Here is a 25,052-nt window from a genome sequence, read left to right on the forward strand (position 1 = left end):
TGACCTGAGTTCAAATCTGCACATCTATACAAAGCTAGGTGTGGTCGTGCGCATCTGTGATCCTGGTGCGTGTGGCAAGAAGGGAGGTGGAGGGCAGAAGAATCACAAGTTCAACTGCCAGATAGCTTAGCAAAGGCAAATGCAAACGATAGAGAGTGTGTCTCAAGGTGGGAGGGAGAACCAACATCCAAGATTGTCCCCTGGCCTACATAGAAACGTGCGCGTGCACGCGTGCACACACATCCCATACATAAAAAGAAAAAAGAAGAAAATTACAGATTTTCTGAGTAAAAGGAAAAGCAGTAACCCTTCCTGGTCTCGGGCTCCAGCAAACAAACCCAACCCCACTCTGGTTTGTTTTTTCCCCAAGTCCAAAACTCTCAGCAGCCTTTGCCCGGGCAGGGAACGCCCACCTATCGCTCACTCAGGCTTGGGCTTAAGCGTTGCCTTGGTTAACATCCCGGGGCTGAGATGGAGCTCCTGGGACTCACTACGCTGGCTCTCGTGGTTTCTGTGACATGCCTCAGCCTCCTTTCAGTGTGGATGAAAATGAGCACTGGGGGGAGACTGCCCCCTGGCCCCACCCCACTTCCAATTATCGGGAATATACTGCAACTGAACCTCAAGAACATCCCCGCATCGCTTTCCAAGGTAGGGGGCTGTCATCCTCGGGTGTTTGCTGCCAGGGCGAGCACTGTCTCTCCATCCTGCTCAGACAGCACGGGTGCCGGCTAGCCCACTGCCTGCTTAGATCTGCTTACCGCATAGGCTCCTCTAGGTGCTCTTTTTGGTATTATAGAGATGCAAATAACCCTCATCCTTTTAGACCTGGATCACTTCAGAGCACAGTGAGAGGCCTCGACCTACCTGGAGATATTAATTGGCTTCTAAATAAGAAGATTCTGGGATCAGAACGTATTTGAAATGAAAGGCTGGTTCCATTAGTATGTAATACCAAAAAGGAAATACATTAGTATTTTATACTAAATTATCTGTGGGACACTTTGTGATTCTCCTAAAGAGGACCTCTTCCCTCCCTAACACTCCCACAGCGGGAACAGCACAGCTTGGCTGGCCCGGCTGCAGTTGGAGTGATAATATCTCCATGAGTGAAAATAGATTCTTCAAGATGGAGAAACCATATAAAGAGTTCTCTGATTATAAATCTTTGAACTAAATAATTTATTGGATGAAAAGATTAGTCCACAAGATGTCTTTCAGATCCTGGGAGTATTAATGCATAACAGTAGACAACCCCCTCCTTTGACAGGCATATTTTATTAAGGGTGACACAGACAGAATGAAAACAAGCTGTGTCTTTGCACATTCGCTAGAGCCAACAACGATGCAGAGATGGAAAGAAGCAAACCTTTAGTATACTTTATTATTATTTTATTATTATTATTATTATTTATTATTGAGACAGGGTTTCTCTGTGTAGCCCTGGCTGTCCTGGAACTCACTCTGTAGACCAGGCTGGGCTAGAACTCAGAAATCCACCTGCCTCTGCCTCCCAAGTGCTGGGATTAAAGGCGTGCGCCACCACCGCCCAGCTAATATATTTTACTTTTAAAACTATATTTTATTGCATTGATTTAGTTTGTGAGTATATGTGTTGACGTGCTTGAGAGTGCACTCTATGGACGCATGCGGATGCTAGTATATACCCTGAAGGCATTGATACTCTCTCCACCAAGGATCTAATAGAGGTCATCAAACTTGGTGGCAAACACCTTTACTTGCTGAGCCATCGAATTGGCTCTACTTTACCCAGAGATTGGGAGATGATTTTTTTCATTAATTAATTTACTTCGCATTCCAATGGCAACTTTCCCTCCCTCCTCTCCTCCTAGTCCCTCCCTCTCCTCTCCCTCCCTCCCCCCTCTCCTCCCCTTCTCCTCAGAGAAGGGAAAGCCACCCATGCATATCAACCTGCCTTGGCATATCAAGCTATAGTGGGGCTAGGTGAGACCCCGTGCCATGAGAGAGACAACCACTGGCACTGTCAATGCTGTTTCTGCCATAACAGAGAGGCGCCAAACATAACTGTCATCTTGAGGACCTTAACCCAGCAGCTGACAGAAACAGATGCAGAGACCCAGAGAATCTTGTGGAAGAGGGGGAGGAAGGATTGAAGGAGCCAGAGAGGTCAAGAACACCACAAAAACAAAACAAACAAAAAAGAAAACCAAACCGTACAGAATCAATTAACCTGGGCCCCTAGGCGCTCACTGAGACTGACCCACCGACCTGAGGGTGTGCAGGGGACAGACCTAGGTCCCTTACACATACATAACAGACACATAGCTTGGTCTTCATGTGGGACCCCTAACATCAGGAATAGGGCCTGTTCCTGACAGGCCTCAGTAGAAGACGTACTTAGTCATAGTCCACCAGGAGTCTTATGGCGTGACCAAGCCCTAGATACAAAGCCTGCCCCTGCGCAGAATCACCTGTTTACATCCCACACCAGCAGAAGGCTTTCTGGGTTTTTTGTTTGTTTGTTTGTGTTGTTTTTATAATTGAGGAACTGAATCAATTCATCATTATGACTTAAGCTCAAAGTTTATTTACATGTGAGTGCTGCCCGTGTGCACTCTCTGGACTTGGACATGTGTGGAGCGGTATGTATCTGCTCTTAAAATGTCAGAAGAGTTTCACTGTCCTAGAACAACTCCCTGTGTTGCCTTGGCAACCGCGGCTCTTCTACGGTCTCCATAGTCGTGCATTTCCTAAAATGTCATAGAGATGATGAGTCACACGCCGGGAAACCTTTTCCAGTTGTTGTCTGCTGCTTAATACTAAGGGTCTGAGCCTTCCGCCCCTCCTGCCATGGCGTCACAGGCATTTCTGTCTGAACCATCACAGCCTGTGTATTCATTCACCTTCGGCAACTACACATAAAATGGCTACAAACATGCACGTGTAGGTGCTTGTGCTGTCTTAAGTTGTCCGCTCTTTGGAGCAAGGACACAAGGTTGCTGTGTGCTTAGTTTTGTAAGAAATTGCCCAATAAGATGACAGCTAAAGCCATAAAGTACTGGACTTTGTTCGTGCCATGGACCGGTCCCAGTCGGGAACTAAATCCGAGGGGAAATTCTGGGTAACAGGAGAGGAAACAGGTCCTGCGGGATGACAGACAGACCCAACCACACAGGCGCTTTGAATCTGAATTTATTTTTCTAGTCCAGTCAAGTGAACGTCTCAAATTAAGCATCACATTCATCTGTTAAAGCTTCAGTTTTGTCGGGCAGTACAGGGTGTTTACCCATAGTCCGGCCATAGTCTGGTTGGCCAATTGGCACATGCAGTTAAACTGCTTTTTCATCTTGGCTCCACTGTTGCGGTAGCCCGGGAGCTGGGGAAGAACGGCTCCCGGGCCTAGCTTCCTGGTGACGATGGCGGCATTGCAGAGCTTGGGAAGCTGCCTGGCTTGTGCTGTCCTCCCAGGAGCACTTCCGCCTAGTCTGCCTGCTGCATTCTTCTCCGTGCCATGCCCTTGTAGTCCCTAGCCCCCAGCCCGGGGCCACCGCAGGCCCCAGGGCGATCAGCTCCGGTAGCAGCCTCTAGCCCCCAGCCTGGTGAACTAACTGACTGCTGCCCTTAGGCCCAGCTCAGTGAGCTAACTGACTAACTACTACTCCGAGTGTCTCTCTGAGTAAAAAGTATCTACTGTCTCTTGAATCACACCTGGATAAGCTAAAAATGTTGTTTTGCCCACGACTCCCTAGGTGGGGTCTGCAAAACAAAAAATAGTTCCTCACAGGCTTCCATTGCTAACCAGGTGAGCCTGGGTAGAGATAGCCTGTCTGCATAACAAGCAAGGTCAAGAGTTAAAGGCAGAACAGGATTAACTTGTCTGAGGATGTCCCTTGAGGTATCCAATTCAATTGCAAGACAGAAAGCCAGGCCTCTGGAATGGGGGAGGTAGCTATGAGCTATGCACCAACTCAAATGTAAATTCTTTTTTTTTTAATATAAATTCTTTCTACCCTGCCCAACACCCACTTGTACAGCAAGGACCTTGTATAAGGTTCTTCATATGTAAATATCCTTAGTCTGGGCCTATTGTTTGGAATCCATCTGCCCTGCAAGGAATGACAAAAAAAAACAAAACAAAACAAAAAAAAACAAACAAAAAAAAAAAAACAAGAAAGAACCTGTGACTCCAGGAAACTTCTATAGCTGGCTAAAAATGCTTTTTCTACCATAATTACATAAACGATTGGAGCAAAGTGTTGCAGAATATTTTGGCTACAAGATGGATTCTTTTACATCTTAATATGCTCGGTATACTTAGTTCCGGCCACTAGGAAGAAGAGTTTTAGAAGTTTAGTAAATTGCCAAGTGAGATTGTCTGCTACTGTACAGGGTGTTCTGCAAATTCCCAGGAGACATTCTCGCCTCAATCTGTAAAATTTTGTTTCACAGACTTGGGCCACCACGGCAGTTCCTTTTGTGTACAACACACTTTTCTTAGGTTGATTTTGTAGTTGCCAAGGTGTTATGACTCCTCTGAGCCTCTTTGGAAACAAGAACCACAAACAACAAGGGAACTGCCTTAGGGTATTACTGCAGTGAAGAGATACCATGACCAAGGCAACTCTTTTTTTTGTTTTGTTTTGTTTTGTTTTTTTGTTTTTTTGGATTTGGTTTTTTTTCGAGATAGGGTTTCTCTGTGTAGCCCTGGCTGTCCTGGAACTCACTCTGTAGACCAGGCTGGCCTCGAACTCAGAGATCCGCCTGCCTCTGCCTCCCAGAGTGTTGAGATTACAGGCGTGAGCCACCACCGCCCGGCCCAAGGCAACTATTATAAAGGTGAACATTTAATTGGGGCTGGCTTACAGTTTCAGAAGTTCAGCGCATTGTCATAGCGGGAAGAATGGCAGCATGCAGGCAGTCATGGTGCTGGAGATGCCCTACATCCTGACCCAAAGGCAGCCAGAAGGAGACTGTCTTCCACAGGCAGCTGGGGGTGGGGGGGATTTAGTATTGGGTGGAGCCTGAGCACAGGAGACTTCAAAGCTTGCCTACCTAGTGACACACTTCCTCCATTAAGAACACACCCACTCCAACAAGGCCACACCTCCTAATAGTGCCATTTCCCAAAGACCAAGCATATTCGAATCACCACAAAAACCAAACCATCCATCCAAACAAACAAACAAACCAAAAATGTTTTATTATGCTGGACCACTTCTATGCAAGGATATAATATGCTTTGAACACACTCCTCCCATACCTCACCATCTTCTTTCTCTCCCCTCCCCACGCCCACTAATCCCTCTTGTCTCCCTGGACAGTTTAACTTCTTTTTTAGTGTCATCTTACACATATGATTTTATGTGTCTGTATAAAATACAGAACCCACCAATGAAAGAAAACATGCTCGAGTTTTAAATGAAGTTAAAACACAAATTTACATTTAAATATCTGATTGTTGGGGGGCTGAGGGAATGTTTTAGTGATAAAGTTCTTGTCAAGCAAATGTAAGGACCAGAGTTGAGATCCTTAGAACCATGTAAGGCTGAGCACAGTGGTGCAGGCTGAGCACCGTTGGAGTGCATCTGTAACCACCACATTCCTACAGTAGATGGAAGGTGGAGACAGGAGACTTCCCAGGAGTTTGTGGCTTAGATAACCCAGCAGATACATTATCGTGGCAAACAACAAAGAGACTCTGCCTCAAACAAGGTATTAGGCAAAAGACTGACACCCAAGATTGTCCTCTGACCTCCACACATATGCTATGGAATATGCAGTCCCCTACATATTTGCACATGCATCATACATATATAATGTAATATTATATATACTATATATAGTAAACATATATATGCACTCAATTTTCTATAAATTTGAGGGGTGGATAGAATTGTAGGTCAGGGCCATAGTTGTGGTTTCCAATTTCCCCTGACACTAAATTAACTTACTTTATTTCTAGTTGCATTGGTTTTCCTGCAATGATATAGCTCCATTCTTCTTTATGACTGAAAAAATATTTCCATTCTGTGTGTATATATATCTTTCATTTAATATAAGTGGTATTAACTTTTAGATCTTTCCCTATTGTTTTATTAAGCTCTTCTTTGTCACCCGGTGCCACGTTCTTTATCACTGCCATAGAACTGTGCATTTGGATGACAGATGTTATTTATTTGGCTCTTTCTTTTTTTTTTTTTAATTTTCACCATGTATAGTCATTGTACTATCGCCATGTCTGTATGCACTGTGCCTTATAAGGACATTTCCACTCATGGGTAGAATGTGTGCTTAGATATATCCTACCCCAAATGTGACTATTTTTTTCCTCTCACTTCCAGTAGTTTTTAAATTCTACAACGGCTCCTAGGGTGTGCGGTGTCTGCGGCCGTCCAGACGCTTAGTGAAAATTTGCTGACTAAGGTTGCCTGTACAAATGTAGGAATAAAATAGACTGGATACTCAGGGTTAAATTCCTAAAATGAGACTCATGGAGCAAAGGCCAAGCCCTGTGCAAAACTCTCTTACGAGCTTCCAATAAAGAGATTTCACAACATCATTTACGCAACTGCTTCTGTCTCCTTCCAGCTGGCCCAAGAGTATGGGCCTGTTTATACTCTGTACTTTGGATCCTGGCCGACCGTGGTCCTACATGGCTATGATGCGGTGAAGGAAGCGCTACTCAATCAAGGGGATGAGTTCCTTGAGAGAGGCCCTCTGCCCGTTATCGCAGATAACCAGAAGGGATGCGGTACGTTTCAAACCAAAGTGCAGGTGAACTTCCCTTGACACCTGGGTACTTAGGGGAAAGACATCTGATTACTAACTTATTCCATGTCTGGTTTGCACATAGCAACTAACCACATGCTTGCAATGCTGAGTTGGGATTCCAATGCAAGTGGCCCAGAGTCATTACAGATAACATAGGTGACAGGCAGAGTTCCCAACCAGACTGGCCTCACTACAAATGCCAAACAGAACCTTAGAGGTGCTGGGTCACTAGCACTTCTTATCAACTGGCTAAACCTTAGGGGGCTCCCATGTCTGCTTCAGGTTCAATTATTTGTACAATAATTCATAGACCTTAGGAAGGTGCTAGGCACGGTTTCATTACATACTGAGAAGACATATCAAAAGGATCTTAGAGGATTCCAAATGCAGAGGGTTTAAAGAATGGAGCATATCTGGGAAGCTCAAGTTAGTCTTGGTGTCCAGAGTGTAGCTTGAGATTTCATTATATGAGCATGCTTAGAGTTGAGTGTGTATGCATGTATATGTGTGTGTGTTTGCATGAGTTTGTGTGTGTGTGTGTGTTTGTATTTGTGTGTGTTTGTGTGTGTGTGTGTGTGTGTGTCTGTGTGTCTGTGTGTCTGTGTGTGTGTGTAGTGGTCCTCTGTCATCCTTGCTTTTTACTTTATATTTTGAGACAGCATCTTTCGTTGAACCTGGAGTTTGCCAATTGGCTAGACCAGGCCAGTCCGCAAGCCCCTGGAATCCTCCTTCTCTGCCTCCTCCCACTCCCATGCTGGAATTGTAAGTGTGCGCTTTTTATGTACTGGGGCTCTAAGCGTGGGGTCTCAATTCTCATGCTTATGGGGTAAGCAGCTTCCAACGGAGCCAGCTTCCCAGCTCATGAACCTTGGTCATGTGTCTTAACTGTCACCAGAGCCTCCTGCAGCACTGTGAGGTCAGCAGTTCAGGGTAACATCAAGTGACCCAACCTTTCCACCTTCCTTGGCTGGTCTTCCAGCATAGCCCTCATCTTGGAATTATTCAGGGTTCAATAGGAGTCAGTTCATTAGCATAAATTTGGACATAATCTCGAATATTTACAGTGAATAAAAGAAAGGCTTCTTATCCCCTGAAAACCCAGAGGATTTAGAAACTTAAAACACAAAACAAAACAAAACATAAAACAAGGATGAAGGCCAGAACATGATTTTATTGTACAATGGATTGTACAAGCACCCTTGAGATGAACACCAAGTCAGGCTAAGTTACCTGGAAATTCATCTTGTGAGCAGGACTGAGCTAAAACCAATATGAGAAGCTTTTATGACAGGAGCCATTGCTCGGAGGTCTGGGACTGGAGAGAAGCAGTCCTTGGAGTGTAGCTTCCCACAGTGGGGGTGGGGGTGGGGAGAGTGGGGGCAGCAGCTAACAAGGCCTGGAATGGGCAGGTACTGTGAGCTAAGCAACAGCATGGATGGTGATGAGAAGGGAGCCGTGTGTGTAGCCATGACAACCCCAGTCATAGTCCCATTCTCAGTAGAATACAGATTCACAGAGAACTCACCTTATTGTATTTCAAGACTTGGGCAAGTGCGATCTATACAGCTCTGTATATGTACTAAATGTTATACAATAAAAGAAAACCCAAGCGTCTCCCTCAAGTCATTTAAAATTGCAAACTTTAAATCCCAGATAAAGAGAAGTAACTCTTTTCAAAGTGCATTATGAATCCCTAGCTACATGTAATAACACCGGGTGCTGGCTGTACAAGGGGACTGAGCTTTGGCCCATCCTCTCTCGAGACCAAAGTACGTTCGTTCAAATGAAGCAGCAGCCAAGCTGTCCTCTCTTTGGACAAAACCAGTTGATTGCATTGGCTGTTTGTGTCCTCAGTTCATATTGTTCATCTTCTTTGAGACTATTATATAATTACATCGTTTCTCCCTTCCCTTTCTCCCTCCAAAGCTTCCCATATACTTCTCCTTATACTCCTTCAAATTCATAGACTTTTTTCTCATTAACTGTTGTTACATTCATGTGTGTGTGTGTGTGTGTGTGTCTAAACACATAAATACAACCTGTTCAGTCTGAATACTGTTACTTGTCTATATACATTTTGGGGGCTGACCATTTGATATCGGATAACCCAAAGCTTTTCTTTGGGAAGAACTATTTATTCTGATCTCAGCATCCCTTAGTTGCCTGTAGTTCTTTATGTAGGCGGGAAGCCTCATGGTCCCCATGCTGCCCTAACCAACAGCAAATGTGGATAGCTTAAAGCAAAACAACCTTGTCCCATAGTGGAGATCAGGAGTGTAAAATCCAGGTCCTGGCAAGTTGGTTCCTTTTTGAAAGCTGTGGAGGAAAATCTGTTTCATCCCTGCCCTCTAGCTCCAGGTGGTTTTCTGGCAATCTTTAATACAGCTTGGTTTATAGCTACATCACCTTAACCTCCGTGTTCAAGTTCATGTGACATCATGTGTGTGTGTGTGTGTCCCCATTTTATAAGGATAGTCACATCGGGTTAGGGACTATCCAATGACCTCATTTTAATTTGATTATCTCTGTAAAGACCCTGTTCAAGTCAAATCACATTCACAGATACTGGGGGTTAGCTTACCAAAGTATTTTGGGGAAGGGTAGCAACTCAGTAAATAATATTTTGCTCAGTGAAATAGCTGCTGAAATTCTAACTGACTTTCTGTTGACTTTGAACAACAACTGCTACAGATTGCCACAATGTGTGGTAACTAATCAAATGGTTGAAATATTTCCTGGTAATTATCAACTCAATATTTTCCCTACCTCTTTGATCCCTAAACATTTATATCATTGCTAGTGGCAACCGTTCAAATCTTTAGTTTTTTGATTTGCTCACCAGAAGTAGTTGCCATTAGTGGGCTGAAGAATCAGCTGTGATTAACAAGGTACCAGAACCCCTAAAGTGAAACCTTTGTGTTACTGGGATAGTCGATGCCAGTTAACTGGAGCTAAGAAATCAGCAGTGATTGAGAGGCTGGTCTGAGGCCCATGGCACAGATATAGAAAAGAACTGCCTGATCTGGACTCAGAGGCCCCGGAGAAGCAGGGGTCTTGGGGAAGGAACACCTTCTTGGAAGCAAGAAGGAGGAGGAATAGGATGAGGAACTGTGGGAAGGGAGACCAGGAAGGGAGGCAACGGCTGGAATGTAAATAAATAAAATAATGATTTAAAAATGATGAAGAAAAGAAGAGGAAGAGGAGGAGAAGGAGTAGGAGGAGGAGTAGAAGAAGAAGGAGAAGGAGAAGAAGGAGGAGGAGAAGGAAGAGGAGGAGGAGAAGGAAGAGGAGGAGGAGGAGGCAAAGAAAGCCCAGCATCACTGAGATGAAATCTGAGAAGTTTCCTGAGAGCACAGAGAAGCTATGTTCCAGAGAGAGCCATGGTTGGACTCATGGTGTTGGGAGCTGGATTTGGTAATGTGTAAGAGTCACCCAGGTGGTCCTAGGTTTGAAAGCATGGAGAGCAGCTGACCTGCTTGGCACCAGGAGAGGCTGGGAGAGACTATTGGTGAGAGTGCAGCCCCAGTGGCAGATAAAGGCTCAGTACTGAAGGGGCCATGCAAAAGAATTAAGGTTTGGCACAATGAAGAAAGCCTATGAGAGGCTATTGGTGAACGAGGAGCCCAGTTGCAGCAAGGGACCCCAGCAGTTTTGGAGAGGCCGGTCCCATGGGATGACCGCCAAGAACAGCAGCAGCAGTGGAGTGGAGCCAGACAGCATAGAAGACAAGCTGTGTGTGCTACAGTGAGCAGAGCAGGAGAAGTGACCCAAGCCCTTGGGAGGAGCCCAGAAGATCATATGTGGATCCTAGCCATTGGATAGTGAGCTGTTTATATTATTGGAGTTTAGTTTTGCTTTATTGCTTCTTGGCCTTCTGGCTAAGATCAAGTGTAGTTTTGCTTGGTTCAGATTGTGACTGTGTCCTGGTTCTTCCCTCTTGAAGAAGGTATTCAGTCTAATTTTGATTTTTACAGGTGCCCACAGCTGAAAGACCTTGAACTTTAAGAAGAGGTTTTGGATATTTTAAAGAGACTGAGATTTTAATGGGTTTGAATTTGTAAAGACTGTGGGACTTTTAAAGTTATTTATGTTTTTTAATGTAGATTCTGGAGGTGAGTAAGAAAGGAAGATTTGTGGTGATGTGGAAGTGATGTGTTTGTGTGCCAAGTTGGCCAGGGGTCAGTTGTACTGGCTGGTTTTGTGTGTCAACTTGACATAAGCTAGAGTCATCAGAGAGGAAGGAGCCTCACCTGAGGAAATGCCTCCATAAGATCCAACTATAAGGCATTTTCTCAGTTAGTGATCAAGGGGGTGGAGGCTAACCCATTCTGGATGGTCCCACCCATGGGCTGGTAGTTCTGGGTTCTATAAAAAATCAGGCTGTACAAATCATGAAGAACAAGCCAGTAAGCAGCGCCCCCTCCACAACCTGCCTCAGTTCCTGCCTCCCAGTCCCGACCCTGGTTGAGCTTCTGTCCAGACTTCCTTAGATGATCTAGAAGTATACACCAAATAAACCCTTTCCACCCCCAACTTGCCTTTCGGTCATAGTGTTTCATGGCAGCAATAGAAACCCTAACTAAGACAAGTGTCAGAACAGAACTCCATGAGATCACACAGCAGTTTTGATTTTTTTTTTTTTAACAGAGCCAGATAAAAGTCCCTTCCACGGATGGGGGTTTTCTTCCCCCACCAACAACCCTCTGTGTTCATTTCGGCCTCCTTTTGACCGTAGCTTAGATTTTCATTTTCTATGACAGACGCTCCAACTGAACTGTACCCCCATGTGCTTTGCCCTGCCTGCTGTCTGTCCGGATAAGGAGCACAGGCACAGTCAGGGCAGGCAAGAGAGGGGCGCAGGGAAGCTGGCCTCTGCGATCCGTGACACTTGCCCTTCTGTTTCTCTGCCCAGGACTTATTTTCAGTAAAGGAGAGAGATGGAAACTCCTGCGGCGCTTCTCCCTCATGACGCTGAGGAACTTTGGGATGGGGAAGAGAAGCCTAGAGGAGAGGGTGCAGGAGGAAGCCCGGTGCCTTGTGGAGGAATTACAGAAAACGGAAGGTGAAACCTGCAGCCTGCCCCTAATCCTTGCTCGTCCTTGAGGGGTCCCTTGGCCCGGGGTCTACCTGGTCTATGAAGACATTAGCCAGAACAGGAGCATCATCCGCAAAACTGTTAGTCAGGGCTCTGCAATGCCTCAGATGGATTCGCATTCTAACCATCTTTACTAGATTTACATTTGGACAAATTACTACATGTTTTGAAGATACCTTTTCATTATTTGAAAAAAAAGAGTTAGGCTGCAAATCAAACCCAATTGAAAGATTTTAATGATTCAGGAAAAACATTTGCATAATATCTAATATGTTTATAAATGCTCCATAATATTGCTTGTCGCCATTATTATAAATACATATAATAACAAAATGTGTTATAATTATAGTATAATACTATACTGAGCATATAGTAACTCGTGCTATAATAAGATCAATGGAATATACTAATAGCATATACACTATTTATGCGAATATATGCATGTTAATTAAGATGACTAGAAGATGCTTACATCCTAATAAAGGAAGTTTAGAGGAATAAGCCATGTGTATGAAGAGGCCCTGTGAAAAGAGGCCAGGTCTTACAATCCTAATTTAGGATGGCTCATTGTTAAGACACTGGAACTATAACTCAGTGAAAGAGACTTGCCTGGCATGGGCGAGGCCCTGATTTCAATCCTTAGCCCCGCAGACCACGAGTCTCAGTGTTGAAATTCTTTCCCCCACCAGCTCAGCCCTTTGACCCCACCTTCATCCTGGCCTGTGCTCCCTGCAACGTGATCTGCTCCATCCTTTTCAATGACCGATTCCAATACAACGACAAGACATTCCTCAACCTCATGGATCTTTTAAATAAAAATTTTCACCAATTGAACTCTATATGGTGCCAGGTAAGCCCTGGGTCCTACCCGTGTTTGTCACAGTCCTCGCTGGTCTACTGGAAACCTACTGCACAGTAAAAGGCTCTGGGCTCCCTTGACCTGTGAGCACAGTGTCCTTCCCTCTGTGCATTCAGAGTAAATGAGTAACATTTAGTGCAGCGACTGGGCAAGCTTGCCCTCTCAGCTTGCTCCAGCTGGTCTGTTAGGAATGTGGCTCAGCCGTAGAGACTTGCCTAATGTTAGTGAGGCCAGGGGTTTGATGGTCTGCACTGCAAACTAAAGACAGAAGGGAGGGAGGGATCCAAGAAGGACTTTCCCAGTCACTTCCATGGACAGCCTCTCGGTACATTTCCACTCCCTGACTCTGGGGTTGAGCAGAGGTAGGACAAGCCATCGGTGGGAGGGACACTCCTCTCTGCTTACCCGCCCCTGCCTTTGGCTGGCCACACCACTCCTCCCACGGGACTTACTGACCCTTTTTGTGTTTGCTCACTTTCATTTTTAGATGTACAACCTATGGCCGACGATCATGAAGTATATCCCTGGGAAGCACAAAGAATTCTTCAAAAGAATGGATGATGTTAAGAGTTTCATTATGGAAAAAGTGAGGGAGCACCAGGAGTCCCTGGACCCTGCCAACCCTCGGGACTACATCGACTGTTTCCTCAGCAAGATTGAGGAGGTACAGGCCCTGAAGAACCTCTTTTCTTGATATATTTTAGCCCTCATGGAGATGCAGGAGAGAGGTCACATGTGATGGTAGTTGTAATCCTGGGAAGGATTGCTGGATAAAGGATTTGAAACAAATACACTGTAAATAAACTGTAAGTGATGTTAGGCATATCCAATATAATGGCTGTGGCGTGGCATTGGTACTTGGAGCGCTACTGGAACAGGAAGCAGTGTGACTGGAGAAAACAGTATGGTTCTACAGTCACATCTAGAGCTCCAGCTCTGAAAGCCAGTTTCAGCACTCTGAAACTCAGCACTGTTCACGTTAAGAGTCCCCCAGCTAAGCTGAGCAGTGGTGGTGCACACCTTTAGGCCTAGCAAGCAGTTGGGAGGCAGAGACAGGTGGATCTCTGAGTTAGAGGTCAAGCCAGGTCTACAAAGTGTGTTTCTACACAGAGAAACCCAGACTCAAAAACAAACAAACAAACAAACAGAGTCCCCCAGCCATCTATGAAGATGAGAGGAAAATGCCAGTTGACTATCCTAAATGCACATATTTCCATAATAATAAACTCTACCACCCGAGGGGACTGACATGCATTGCCAGGTTCCCCAGAGGAGATATCTGAGAAGAAGAGAATGCTGTACGTTCCACTGCCCTGAGTTTCCTGAGATTTACACTCACTTGTGTTACCAAAGAGGTCCACCGCAAGGGCCTAGTCATTCCGATGAATGTTAAAGGACCATAGTCTCTGGGGAAAAAGAAAACTATCAAGGTGTGGTGGTACACACCTTTAATCTCAGCACTCACGAGGCAAAGGTGGGTAAATCTGAGTTTGAGGCCAGCCTGGTCTACAGAGCAAACAAGTGCTACTAACAATAGTGAGTGTTACAGAACAGCCACACAGCTGGGTAGAGAAACGGCCAGTCATGCGCCAGTGACCTTCCTGCACTGGGCTCAAACAGAGCTTATCAAACTAGTCTCTTTCATTAATACTGCACAAGAGTTTATCATGCTCCAACTATTTGTGTATGCAGGGTGTTGTTCTGAGAAATTCCCGCCTGTTAACTCTCCAGTCTCTGCTGGAGCGTTATGAGGCTAAGGGGACATCTTGTCAGGAGTAAAGTCTTGTGTGGTGGGATTGGAAGAAACCGTTGCCTCCTCTTTAGCTCACACAGCCCATAACTCTTCCACCTGCAGGAGAAGCACAACCTGAAATCTGATTTTGACCTGGAGAACTTGGCCAGCTGTGGGTCTAACTTGTTTACGGCAGGCACCGAGACGACCAGCACCACCCTGAGATTCGGGCTTCTGCTCCTTTTGAAGTATCCAGAGGTGCAAGGTACTCGACCGAGCAAGGAAGGCGGTTGGGGGCCCCGCTATGCTTCATGGGAAGGGCCTTGCCTTTGAGGGACAGAATTGTGTCCCATGATGCTGCTAAGGAAGAGAGGCATTTAGGGACTAAAAGATTATCATTTAAATTCAGAATCAGAACTTATGGATCTCCAACCTCCTATGTTAGAAAAGGAGACAAAAATCGAGCTATAACTGAGCAAAAAATGTATTGGGCTCCATGCTGGAACCACTTCCGGACCTGCCAGCACTGGCCTGTGTGACCACACACACGTTCTCTCATCTTGTGGGCTTCTACTTCCCGCCTTAAAAATGCACCAAACCCCTCAAGGCAGATTCTTAGCTCTGATGGAATTTTTCTTTTTCTTAGCATATACTAATTTCATATAATGATGGGTTTCATTATGCCTTTATATGGATGTATACAATGTGTATACATCCTATTCATTTTACATGCATGTATATAATATATAGAGATCCTATTCATTTTACATTCATACACATAATGTATGTAGATTCTATTTACTTTATATGCATGTATATAATGTATATAGATCCTATTCACTTTACATGCATGTATATAATGTATATAGATCCTATTCACTTTACATGCATGTATATAATGTATATAGATCCTATTCACTTTACATGCATGTATATAATGTATGTAGATCCTATTCACTTTACATGCATGTATATGTTTATAGATCCTATTCACTTTACATGCATGTATATGATATATATAGATCCTATTCACTTTACATGCATGTATATAATGTATATAGATCCTATTCACTTTACATGCATGTATATGATATATATAGATCCTATTCACTTTACATGCATGTATATGATATATATAGATCCTATTCACTTTACATGCATGTATATAATGTATATAGATCCTATTCACTTTACATGCATGTATATAATGTTTATAGATACTATTCAGTTCTCCCACTTCCCACTCCTATTGATCCAGGAAGAGGGGAAGGGTTACTGGAAGGACACTGGGGAGGGGTTCCTGACAGGGATCAGGTGAGGGGTTTCTGACAGGCGAGTGGGTGGCAACTACACCCCTGAAGACAATTCTCCCTCCTCCAGCAACCACTAACTGCGTACAGATCACCAGGTGGGTCTCAATCACGAATTTAAAGTGAAATTCAAAGGATAACCTCAAGCCATTTCTCAGGGCACAAGCTGTAGGAAGTCAGTATTTACTGCTCAACAAAACACAGTCCCCACAGGAGGTACGGGAAAGTGGGAGAAGCTGATAGAGATGCACCCAGCAGAATAAAGAGCAAATGGTTTCCCTCTAGGACTGATTTTCCGGGAATCACGTGGTCAGTTGGGGCTGCCGGGGTCTTTTCCTAACCACGATGGCAGTTGTGCGCATTCTTGCCCCAACCTTTGTTTCCAAGTGCCACATCTTTGGGATTTTCAGCAAAACGGGGCTGCCTAGCAGCACACCTTTGAATCCCCAACCCCGCTCACCCCCTACCAAAGCCTTCTCTATCACTCCTCGCAAGTATTTCCAGATCTCCTGGGAATATAGGCCTGAGGAGCCCTCACTGTGTCTCTGTAGCCAAAGTTCAAGAAGAACTCGATCGAGTGATTGGACGCCACCAAGCCCCCAGCATGAAGGACAAGATGAGGCTGCCCTACACCGATGCTGTGTTGCATGAGATTCAACGATACATCACTCTCCTTCCTTCCAGTCTGCCCCATGCTGTGGTCAGGGACACGAAATTCAGGCACTATGTCATCCCCAAGGTTAGATGTGTTTGCAAAGATGACTGGGAAGGAGGGGAAGGAGGGGAAGGAGGGGAAGGAGGGGAAGGAGGGGAAGGAGGGGAAGGAGGGGAAGGAGGGGAAGGAGGGGAAGGAGGGGAAGGAGGGGAAGGAGGGGAAGGAGGGGAAGGAGGGGAAGGAGGGGAAGGAGGGGAAGGAGGGGAAGGAGGGGAAGGAGGGGAAGGAGGGGAAGGAGGGGAAGGAGGTATTCCCTTCTAATACCATGGTTACCTTCCGGGCTTGAACAATGGCGCTCAGTTCTGGGGCTGGAAGAGAAACAGGTTAGAGTCACCCAAAGAACACGAAGAGCCGCAGACACTCTGTCACCTCTGGGCCTTGTCTTCGGCTTTGTAGAATGTGGGACGCTGACCTGAAGTTTCCCAGGCCCCTTCCTACTCTCACGTCACATGCATAAAATGAGCAGTGCCTTTGATGCAGAAGAAGCTCGCCTGATTTTCATGGCGGGGTGTTAAAAAGGGCCTCACTGTGAAGGGGCAGCAGTTCTAATGTTGAGCCGAATCATTGCCTTTAATCGCAATGTTCAGTCACTCAGTTAGGCGATTGCTGCCCTCACAGTCAATCCGTGCATGCCATGGATGCAGAAAGCCTTCGGCATTTACATTTAAGGGACTCTGTAACTCATAAGGTGCAGAAAAGATCCCAAATGTGACCAAAAACACCACCAAATTCAAGCCACCCTTCCTGTCTAGCCTGCTAAAGTGTGAGTCTGCACGGCTGACGTGGGACTGGCCCTTGGCTTCAGTAGTCTAAAACCAGGATATACATCATAAGAAAAACCAAGGGGCTCGGTGGGTGAGGGAGGGCACTTGGTGTGCAAGCACAAAGACCTGAGTTCAGATCCCGGCACCCGTGTATAAAGCCAAGCACAACATGCACATGTAACCTGGCACTGTAGTGGGCAAAGACAGGAGCATCACTGGGCCTTTCCTTCCCTTCTAATAGAACAAATCCTCACTACACTGCCTAAACTGACCCCCATCTTTCAACCCTTAAACCATAATCCTTGGTGTGCTGCGATTACAGGTGTTCATCACCAGTCCAACTAAGAAAACTTTCATTGATTAAAAAAAACAATTACAAGGTAAAAGTACTCAGGGGAAGCAGGAAGTTTGCAAGATTTTAAAGATTTAAAGATATTTTCAAGTTTAGAATGCCAAATTATACAAGTTTTTAATCAAAAGGCTTATTCTGTGTTAGGCTAGGAAAATAAGTTATCTATAAATAAAAGTACTTGTTTATATTACATATATAAGATGTATTAATATTAATAACCATATATTTTTTCTGGAACCAAACTAACAGATTCCAATTTTGATATGAAATTTTTAAAATATTTAAAATAAATTATTGGAGCTGGGCAGTGGTGGTGCATGCCTTTAGTCCCAGCACTTGGGAGGCAGAGGCAGGTAGATCTCTGAGTTTGAGGCCAGCTGATCTACAAAGTGAGTTCCAGGACAGCCAGGGCTACACAGAGAAAACCTGTTTCAGCAATAAATAAATACCAAGTAAATAAAACCCAAATCCACAGTTTTTAAAAATTTATTACAAATTTTATTTATTTTTATGTATGGTTATTATAAATGGTTAATGAATATATAAAATAGACCCACAGGACGGAATAGACTGAAAATAAAAATTATGAGGATTCATGCTTTAATTTATCAAACTATATGGACTGGATATTTAAGAAAACTTTTAAGGCAGATTTCACCATGTAGCCCTGGCGGGCCTAGAACTCACTGCGTGGTCCAGACCATGGTGGAGCTGGCAGAGTCCCGCCTGAGGGACAGTAGTCATTCTTGCTGGTGGCAGTACCAAAGACAACCTCTGCAGAAGGCTGTGTGACCCCAGCTCCAGAAGTTCACAGCTCCATATCATTCCCACCACTAAGACTTTGATTTTGTGTAGATTTTCCTCAAAATAAGACTTTCTAATATATTATAATTATATAAATATATACAATATATAAAAATTATATTATAACTTTTAAGAAATCAAAAGACTTATTCTGTATTAGGCAAGGGAAATTTATCTACAAAAAATAACATGTTTATATTATATATAAAATGTATTTATATTAATATATAAAAATAACAATGCATTTTCTGGAACCAACTAACAGATGACCATCTTGATATGGAATTAATTATTAATAATTATTATTTTATATGTAATAAATTAATATGAATATATGTATTTAAAAACAAGTGGAGGCACACACTTATAACCCCAGTATAACTCCAGAATCAGAGTTCAAGGCCAGTCTCAGTTACATAATGAGTTTGAGACTGGCTCAAAACACAAACTAAAAGAATGTATTTTATATTTGAGGGTTAGAAAATTCCTATTTAAAAAGATGCTCACTAATCACAAACATTTAAAATCCTGCTATTTCTATAAAGTAGAATATTGTGCAAGCTACAGAATACCAAAGGTTCTTTATGGAAAGAGTGGGGGCTGTGTATGTCTTCTTGCATTTCATAAGGAATCTTCCAGAGGACAACTGTAATCTGGTAAAAGTGATTATATCAGGCGAGAAGTCTGTGAAGAGTCAGTTCAGGAAAGGAGGGAGGGGCCAGTGGGATGGCTCAGTAGGTAAAGAGGTGCTTGCTGCCAAGTGATGACCCGAGTGCAATCCTGGAACCCACATGATGAAGGAAAGAACTGCCCTCTGACCTCCACATGCACACCTCTGCAGGAGGATGTAAACAAACAGATAAACAGTAGAGGAATTCTAATCCAGCAACATGGCTGCTCTGATCGCATCCAAAGACCTTCTAGGTCTGTCATCTGTCTGGAATGCAGACAGGCCCTTAGGACATACCTTCCGGTCCCAAAATATAAGTCTAAGGGGCAGACAAAGTGACAAATCAGAGAAAGATCCGACAGAATGAGTCAGAGACAGGCTACGCCCAACTCCAAGACGAAAGGCTAAGACCAGCCCTTGGAGAATGAAGTGAGGTCAGTCTGTACTTCTGTGAGTGGGAGTTTGGTCAGCTGGGGTGTGTGTATTTGTGTGTGTGTGTGTGTGTGTGTGTGTGTGTGTGAGTGTAACCAGTGCAGTGGAATGGAGTTCCTTCCTGAGTTGACGCCATTCAGTGCAGGTTAGCAGTGGCAGTTGAGGCCAGAGAATAAGGAACCAGATTAGAATGAGTTAGCCTGAGGCCACACAGACCAATTCAGTGAGAAGTTGAGAGAAGCCAGACTGAATCAGTCAGCTTGGAGAGGAGTTTGAGCCAGAACAGCAGATCTGAACCAGCCAGCCTGAGCTCAGAAAGAACTAGCAAGGGTGAGCTCATTCAGCAGTAAGCCTCCGAGATGACAATTCACAGTCTCCTGCACGGTGCTGTTCTGTACTGCAAGGTCATTCGCAATTCTTGCACAAACATTTGAAGGAACACGAGGTGACGGTAGAAAGAGCTAACTTTTGGCTAAGCCAAAGGGGGCGGGGGGGGGGGGGGCTCCACGAGCAGACGGAGCTTGGATCTGGTTGCAGCTGCGCTGCTGGCCACACGCAAACACTTCTCCTTTCTGATCCTCGGCTTCCCCGTTTATATAATGCGAGCTAAAAAAGCATCCTCTGTGCTCCGTTGGCATGAGAGTCCACCGAGGTTTATAAACAGCTCAGCACAGTGTCGGGCAGATGCGAGGCTTCCTGTGTAAACAGCGGCCGACCATCGTTTAGCATTTGTCATCTCGGCGAAGCTTCTTCAACATTCCTCACCCACACCCCTTCCCTACCAGGGAACCTTTGACCTTTGCATATAGGCCTAGAAAATAGGTATACACATTAAACATTTTCTGGTGATAAACCCATAAATGTACTTAAAACCATTTTTGCTATAGGTATAATTTTACACCATATTAAAGACAGCCAAATTTGCATACTAATAGTATGAGACAGCTCATACTAATGTGTGTTTTCATCGGTGTGTTTTCAGTTTTACACAAAGAATGAAATGTGAGGTGAATATTTGATCCTGTAGGTAGGAGGGCATTCTCTGGTGATTTTTCAGAGTTAACTGGTATTTGGATTTTATAATTGTCAGTGCTGGGACATTTTGCATAAACGTTCAGCACAGAAAAGCCGCAGGTTGTTTACTGCTATTTCAGACATTATTAACCCTCCCCCACCCTTACAAAACTGCTTTAACAATATCTTAGCGACACTCAAATCGGTGACTCAAACAGCAGGTTTTAAAACCAACCATCCTTTCTAACACAATTCAAAGATACATTAATTTTAGACTTGTAGGCTGAAGGAAGACAGAAAAGACTGAAAAGTTTTTGTTTTCCCCTAGTTACGCCATTGTTTCTATGAGCGCAGAAAACCCGTGCTTACAGCAGGAAGATTGCAGTCCAGGGCTTGCAGTAGTCTTGCATCTCAGCTGAGGTGTTTCAGGTCATGTTCTCTGGAGTTGTGTGGTGTGACAGCATGCTCAGTGCAGGGCACACGCTGTGTCTGGACAGGACGGCAGCGAAGCCACAGGACGCCACCCGTGGAAGGACTGCCGGACATGCCCCAGATTCTTTGCATGTTGGATTCTGATTACATTTTGGATTCTTGTGTATCCAGAAACTGTTGCTAGCTCGCATGCAGTTCCCTCTCTGATAGCTTGCTTTATATTGCAGCGATAACACTGTAACCAAAAGCAGTTTGGGGAGGAAAGAGTTTATTTACGGTTAGTTTACATATCCCAGGTCACAGTCCATTGAGGGAAGCTCAGGCAGGAACTCAAGGCAGCAGCTGAAGTCGGGAAGGAACACGGCTTACTCGCTTGCTCCTCCCAAGGGTGGAGCTTCCACGGTGGGCTGGACCTCTCTACGTCAATCATTAGTCAAGAAAACGCCCCTTGGCTGGTATTTTCCCAGTTGAGATTCTTTCTGCTCGATTGACAAGAGGACAAAAACCAAACAAACAAACAGACAAACAAACCGAACCAGGACTCCCACGCTCATGGAACTGAAACCCATAGTTATAGATGCTGGAATCTAAGCATCTAATCCTACAAGGCCTGTTTTTATTACACCATTTTACAAGGGAGGGAAATGAGGTTCCATTGTATAGACCTGAGGTTCATTTCCTTCCACTTGCATCAGAATCCAGAAAGGAATAATATAAACATGCCAAAGTAAGTCTTTCAGCTCCACAAAAAGCGCATGTGTGGGCACTGTGAGCTGCTGCCTCGGATTTTCAGCAACTGATTCTTGAATGCTGGCTCTCACTTTTACCACAAAGAACTGTCGTGCTGGTAGGTAAGCATGTAGCAGCTATAACCCAAGATGGCCATCGGGGAAGCCCGTGAGTATCTCCCTGTTAAATCCACTGTTACTCAGAGCTTTGACCGGCCTGTGAGCTATTGGCTACCTCTGTGTTCTCCATGTTTTGTTTCCAGGGCACCGCAGTATTCCCGTTACTGTCTTCCATCTTGTTGGATCAAAAGGAGTTTCCCAACCCAGAGAAGTTTGACCCAGGACACTTTCTGGATAAAAATGGCTGCTTCAAGAAAACAGACTACTTTGTCCCCTTCTCCCTTGGTAAATATACACGTTTCAGGCATCTTTTAGCATCCCTGAAGGATGTCTTGCTTGAGTGACCCACTGATGCAGAGTCAAACGGTCCTAACTTCTCAAGTCTAGCTAGAGACATTTATGTCTATATAACAGATTGTGTGGCAGGTAATTGCAAGTGTTTAAAGAAAATAAACATTAATCAAATTCAGATGCCAACTATTGCCTGCCGATGAAGAAACTCACTGTTGCATTTATTTATTTATTTATTATAAATTTCATTTATAATAAATTTATTTATTATAAATTTCATTTATAATAAATTTATTTATTATAAATTTCATTTATAATAAATTTATTTATTATAAATTTCATTTATAATAAATTTATTTATTATAAATTTCATTTATAATAAATTTATTTATTATAAATTTCATTTATAATAAATTTATTTATTATAAATTTCATTTATAATAAATTTATTTATTATAAATTTTATTTATTTATTTTATTTTTATTTTTATTTTTATTTTTTATTTTTTGGTTTTTCGAGCCAGGGTTTCTCTGTATAGCCCTGGCTGTCCTGGAACTCACTCTGTAGAACAGGCTGGCCTCAAATCCAGAAATACTCCTTTCTTTGCCTCCCAAGTGCTGGGATTAAAGGTGTGTGCCACCACTGCCGGCCTAGCATTTTTTTTTTTAAATAAGCAGTTTAAGGAGCTGGAGATTGTTGGGGTAAACCAGTTGCCTATAGGATGTATGGCCCCAGGTTTGATCTGTAGGCCTGCAAAAATAAATCAATAAATAACAAATCAGTAAGTTTAATATGCATCATTTCTAACTACAATGATAACAAATATCCAACATAAAAATTCCGTAAACCAGAAGAAGAGAGGGAAATAAAACTACCTGCAATTTCCCATTATAGAGATACTCGCTTACGGTCTTATCACAAATACTTCAAACTGTACCATGGTATATGTAATGCACAGGTTGGATTTAGCATTGATTATTATTAAACTTGGCTTATTCTGTACAGTCTGCAATAATCTGCTTTTACATAGTATGCTGTGATAAAAGATATTAAATCATCTTCCATGAAAATCTTCTAGTTGCATTGTAAATGAGGCTTATAAGGCTTTGCTTAACCAGTCCTTGATAGAGCCAGGTCTAGGTGTCATCCAGTCCCACAATATCATATAAAAAAATGACACAAGTGTTGGCCTCAAAGCCTTGCTAACTCTTTCAGATAACTCCTTGGAAGTGCATAGAAGATGAATATTTCTTGAGTGTTTTGAAAAGTTTTTTAGTTTTTTTCATTTTATGTATATGGATATATATGAGCATGCAGGGGCCAGCAGAGTGTGTCAGAGCCCTTTTATCTGAACTTAGAGCTGTTTGTGAGCCACCAGGTTGGTGCTGGGTACCTGGGTCCTCTACAAGAGCAAGCAGGACAGTAACCCTGGGCCATCCCTGGCCCCTAGAACTCTTTGTAAGTTCTAATTTACTGTCCTCTAGAGGGTTCTGATGGGCATTTTCAATGGCTTTCCTGCTTCATTTGAAAGTGGGGAGAGCTAACTGGTGTTTTGTGATGTTTTCTCCTTCCAGGGAAGCGCTCCTGTCTTGGCGAGAGTTTGGCCCGTATGGAGCTGTTCCTGTTCTTCACCACCATTCTGCAAAAGTTTTCCCTAAAGTCTCTGGTGGAGCCAAGGGACCTTGATATCAAGCCCGTTGCTACTGGGTTTATCAACTTGCCACCACCTTACAAGCTATGCCTTGTTCCGAGATAAGAGTTTATCCCTGTGATCATTCAAGCCAAAGTAATTGTTTCCTTTTCCTATAAACAGTCTTTTTATGCTAAGTACTGCCTAGGCCAGAGACATCACTCATTAAAACCACATGGGCATTTGTTTCCATCTAAAAATTTGGGTCCTGAACGCTCCCAGGACACAGGCAGTGTGTCTGTGTTCCTCACCAGGCCCCAGGCACGATAGACACCGGGCACACAAGGCCCCCATCAAACATCGCCTGTGAGGAGCAACGCATGTTCTTCCATGGCTTCAGAAATAGAATTCTTTTCTGCCATTGTTTCAATAGAGAAATTAATATAATGCCCCCCACACATTCTCCTGTTCTCATTTATGTGGCTTGAGTCATATTCACAAAATAAATTCTCACCCTAACAATAGTTTCTTTGTATGTTTGACTATCTAAAGTCTCAAAAAACACAAAAATAAAAACAAAAACAAAAACAAGAAAAGCCCAAACCCTTTTCTTGGCCTGTAATCTATAAGAAGATAAATAAAGAATCCAATTGTAATCCCCAGCACTCTCCCTCGCCCCATCTATTTGCATCTTTGGTTTGCATGTGGTCCAAAGAGCATCCTTAAGAAGTTATCTAGGGCTAAGGTGCAGATGGTCATGACTGGGCCATCTGGACAGACACCGGGGTGGGACTATGGGCAAAGGACAAGAGGGCAAGAGACAGAAAGCCTACACCTTGCCAAGGGAACAGTGGTCACACAAGGGGCACGAATGATGGCTGCCCTAGAAATAGCCGAGCTGAGTCCAGTGAGCAGCAGCTGCCACTGGGCTGAAAGCCAACAACAGCCAGGCCTGACCACTACTCACTCTGGCAACACTGGAAATGAGAGGACTGTAAAGATAGAGCTGAGGCAGGAGAATGAAAAGACAAGCCACCGATTGGAGAAAAGGTTCTCCAAGGACGCATCTCAGAAAGGATGAGCATCTTAAACATTCAACGCTTGAAACTTGATTTGAAATTGAAATGGAGCTGGGCAGTATGGTGCACACCTTTACCCAAGCATTCAAGAGGCAGAGGCTGGTCTGGTCTACAGAGTGAGTACAGCCAGAGCTACGCAGAGAAACCCTGTCTCAAAATAAATAAATAAATAAATAAACAAAGAAATAAAGAGAAAAAAGAAATTGAAACGAACGTTAAATATGAGGCTTAAGAGCTGCATTGACAGTTCTTCCGAAGGTCCTGAGTTCAA

The 25,052-nt window shown here is 43.8% G+C and overlaps 1 protein-coding gene across 3 annotated transcripts; it reads left to right on the plus strand.

Moving 5' to 3' along the window:
* Positions 1-471: 471 nt before the first annotated feature.
* On the plus strand, positions 472-24,177 carry LOC127676649 (cytochrome P450 2C44). Of its 3 annotated transcripts, none has more exons than XM_052172309.1 (9): positions 472-651; positions 6,571-6,733; positions 11,666-11,815; positions 12,538-12,698; positions 13,195-13,377; positions 14,569-14,704; positions 16,301-16,488; positions 21,924-22,065; positions 23,647-24,177. In XM_052172309.1, exons 1-9 carry the CDS (start codon positions 472-474, stop codon positions 23,826-23,828), a joined length of 1,485 nt encoding a protein of 494 aa, XP_052028269.1. In that variant the 3' UTR covers positions 23,829-24,177. The 3 variants fall into 3 exon arrangements, with proteins under 3 accessions (XP_052028269.1, XP_052028268.1, XP_052028270.1); XM_052172308.1 differs by having other exon boundaries at positions 13,195-13,371; positions 14,563-14,704; XM_052172310.1 differs by lacking the exon at positions 13,195-13,377 and having other exon boundaries at positions 14,563-14,704.
* The last annotated feature ends 875 nt before the right edge of the window (positions 24,178-25,052 follow it).

This window comes from Apodemus sylvaticus, chromosome 1 (assembly GCF_947179515.1).
Source record: "Apodemus sylvaticus chromosome 1, mApoSyl1.1, whole genome shotgun sequence".
Lineage (NCBI taxonomy): Eukaryota > Metazoa > Chordata > Mammalia > Rodentia > Muridae > Apodemus > Apodemus sylvaticus.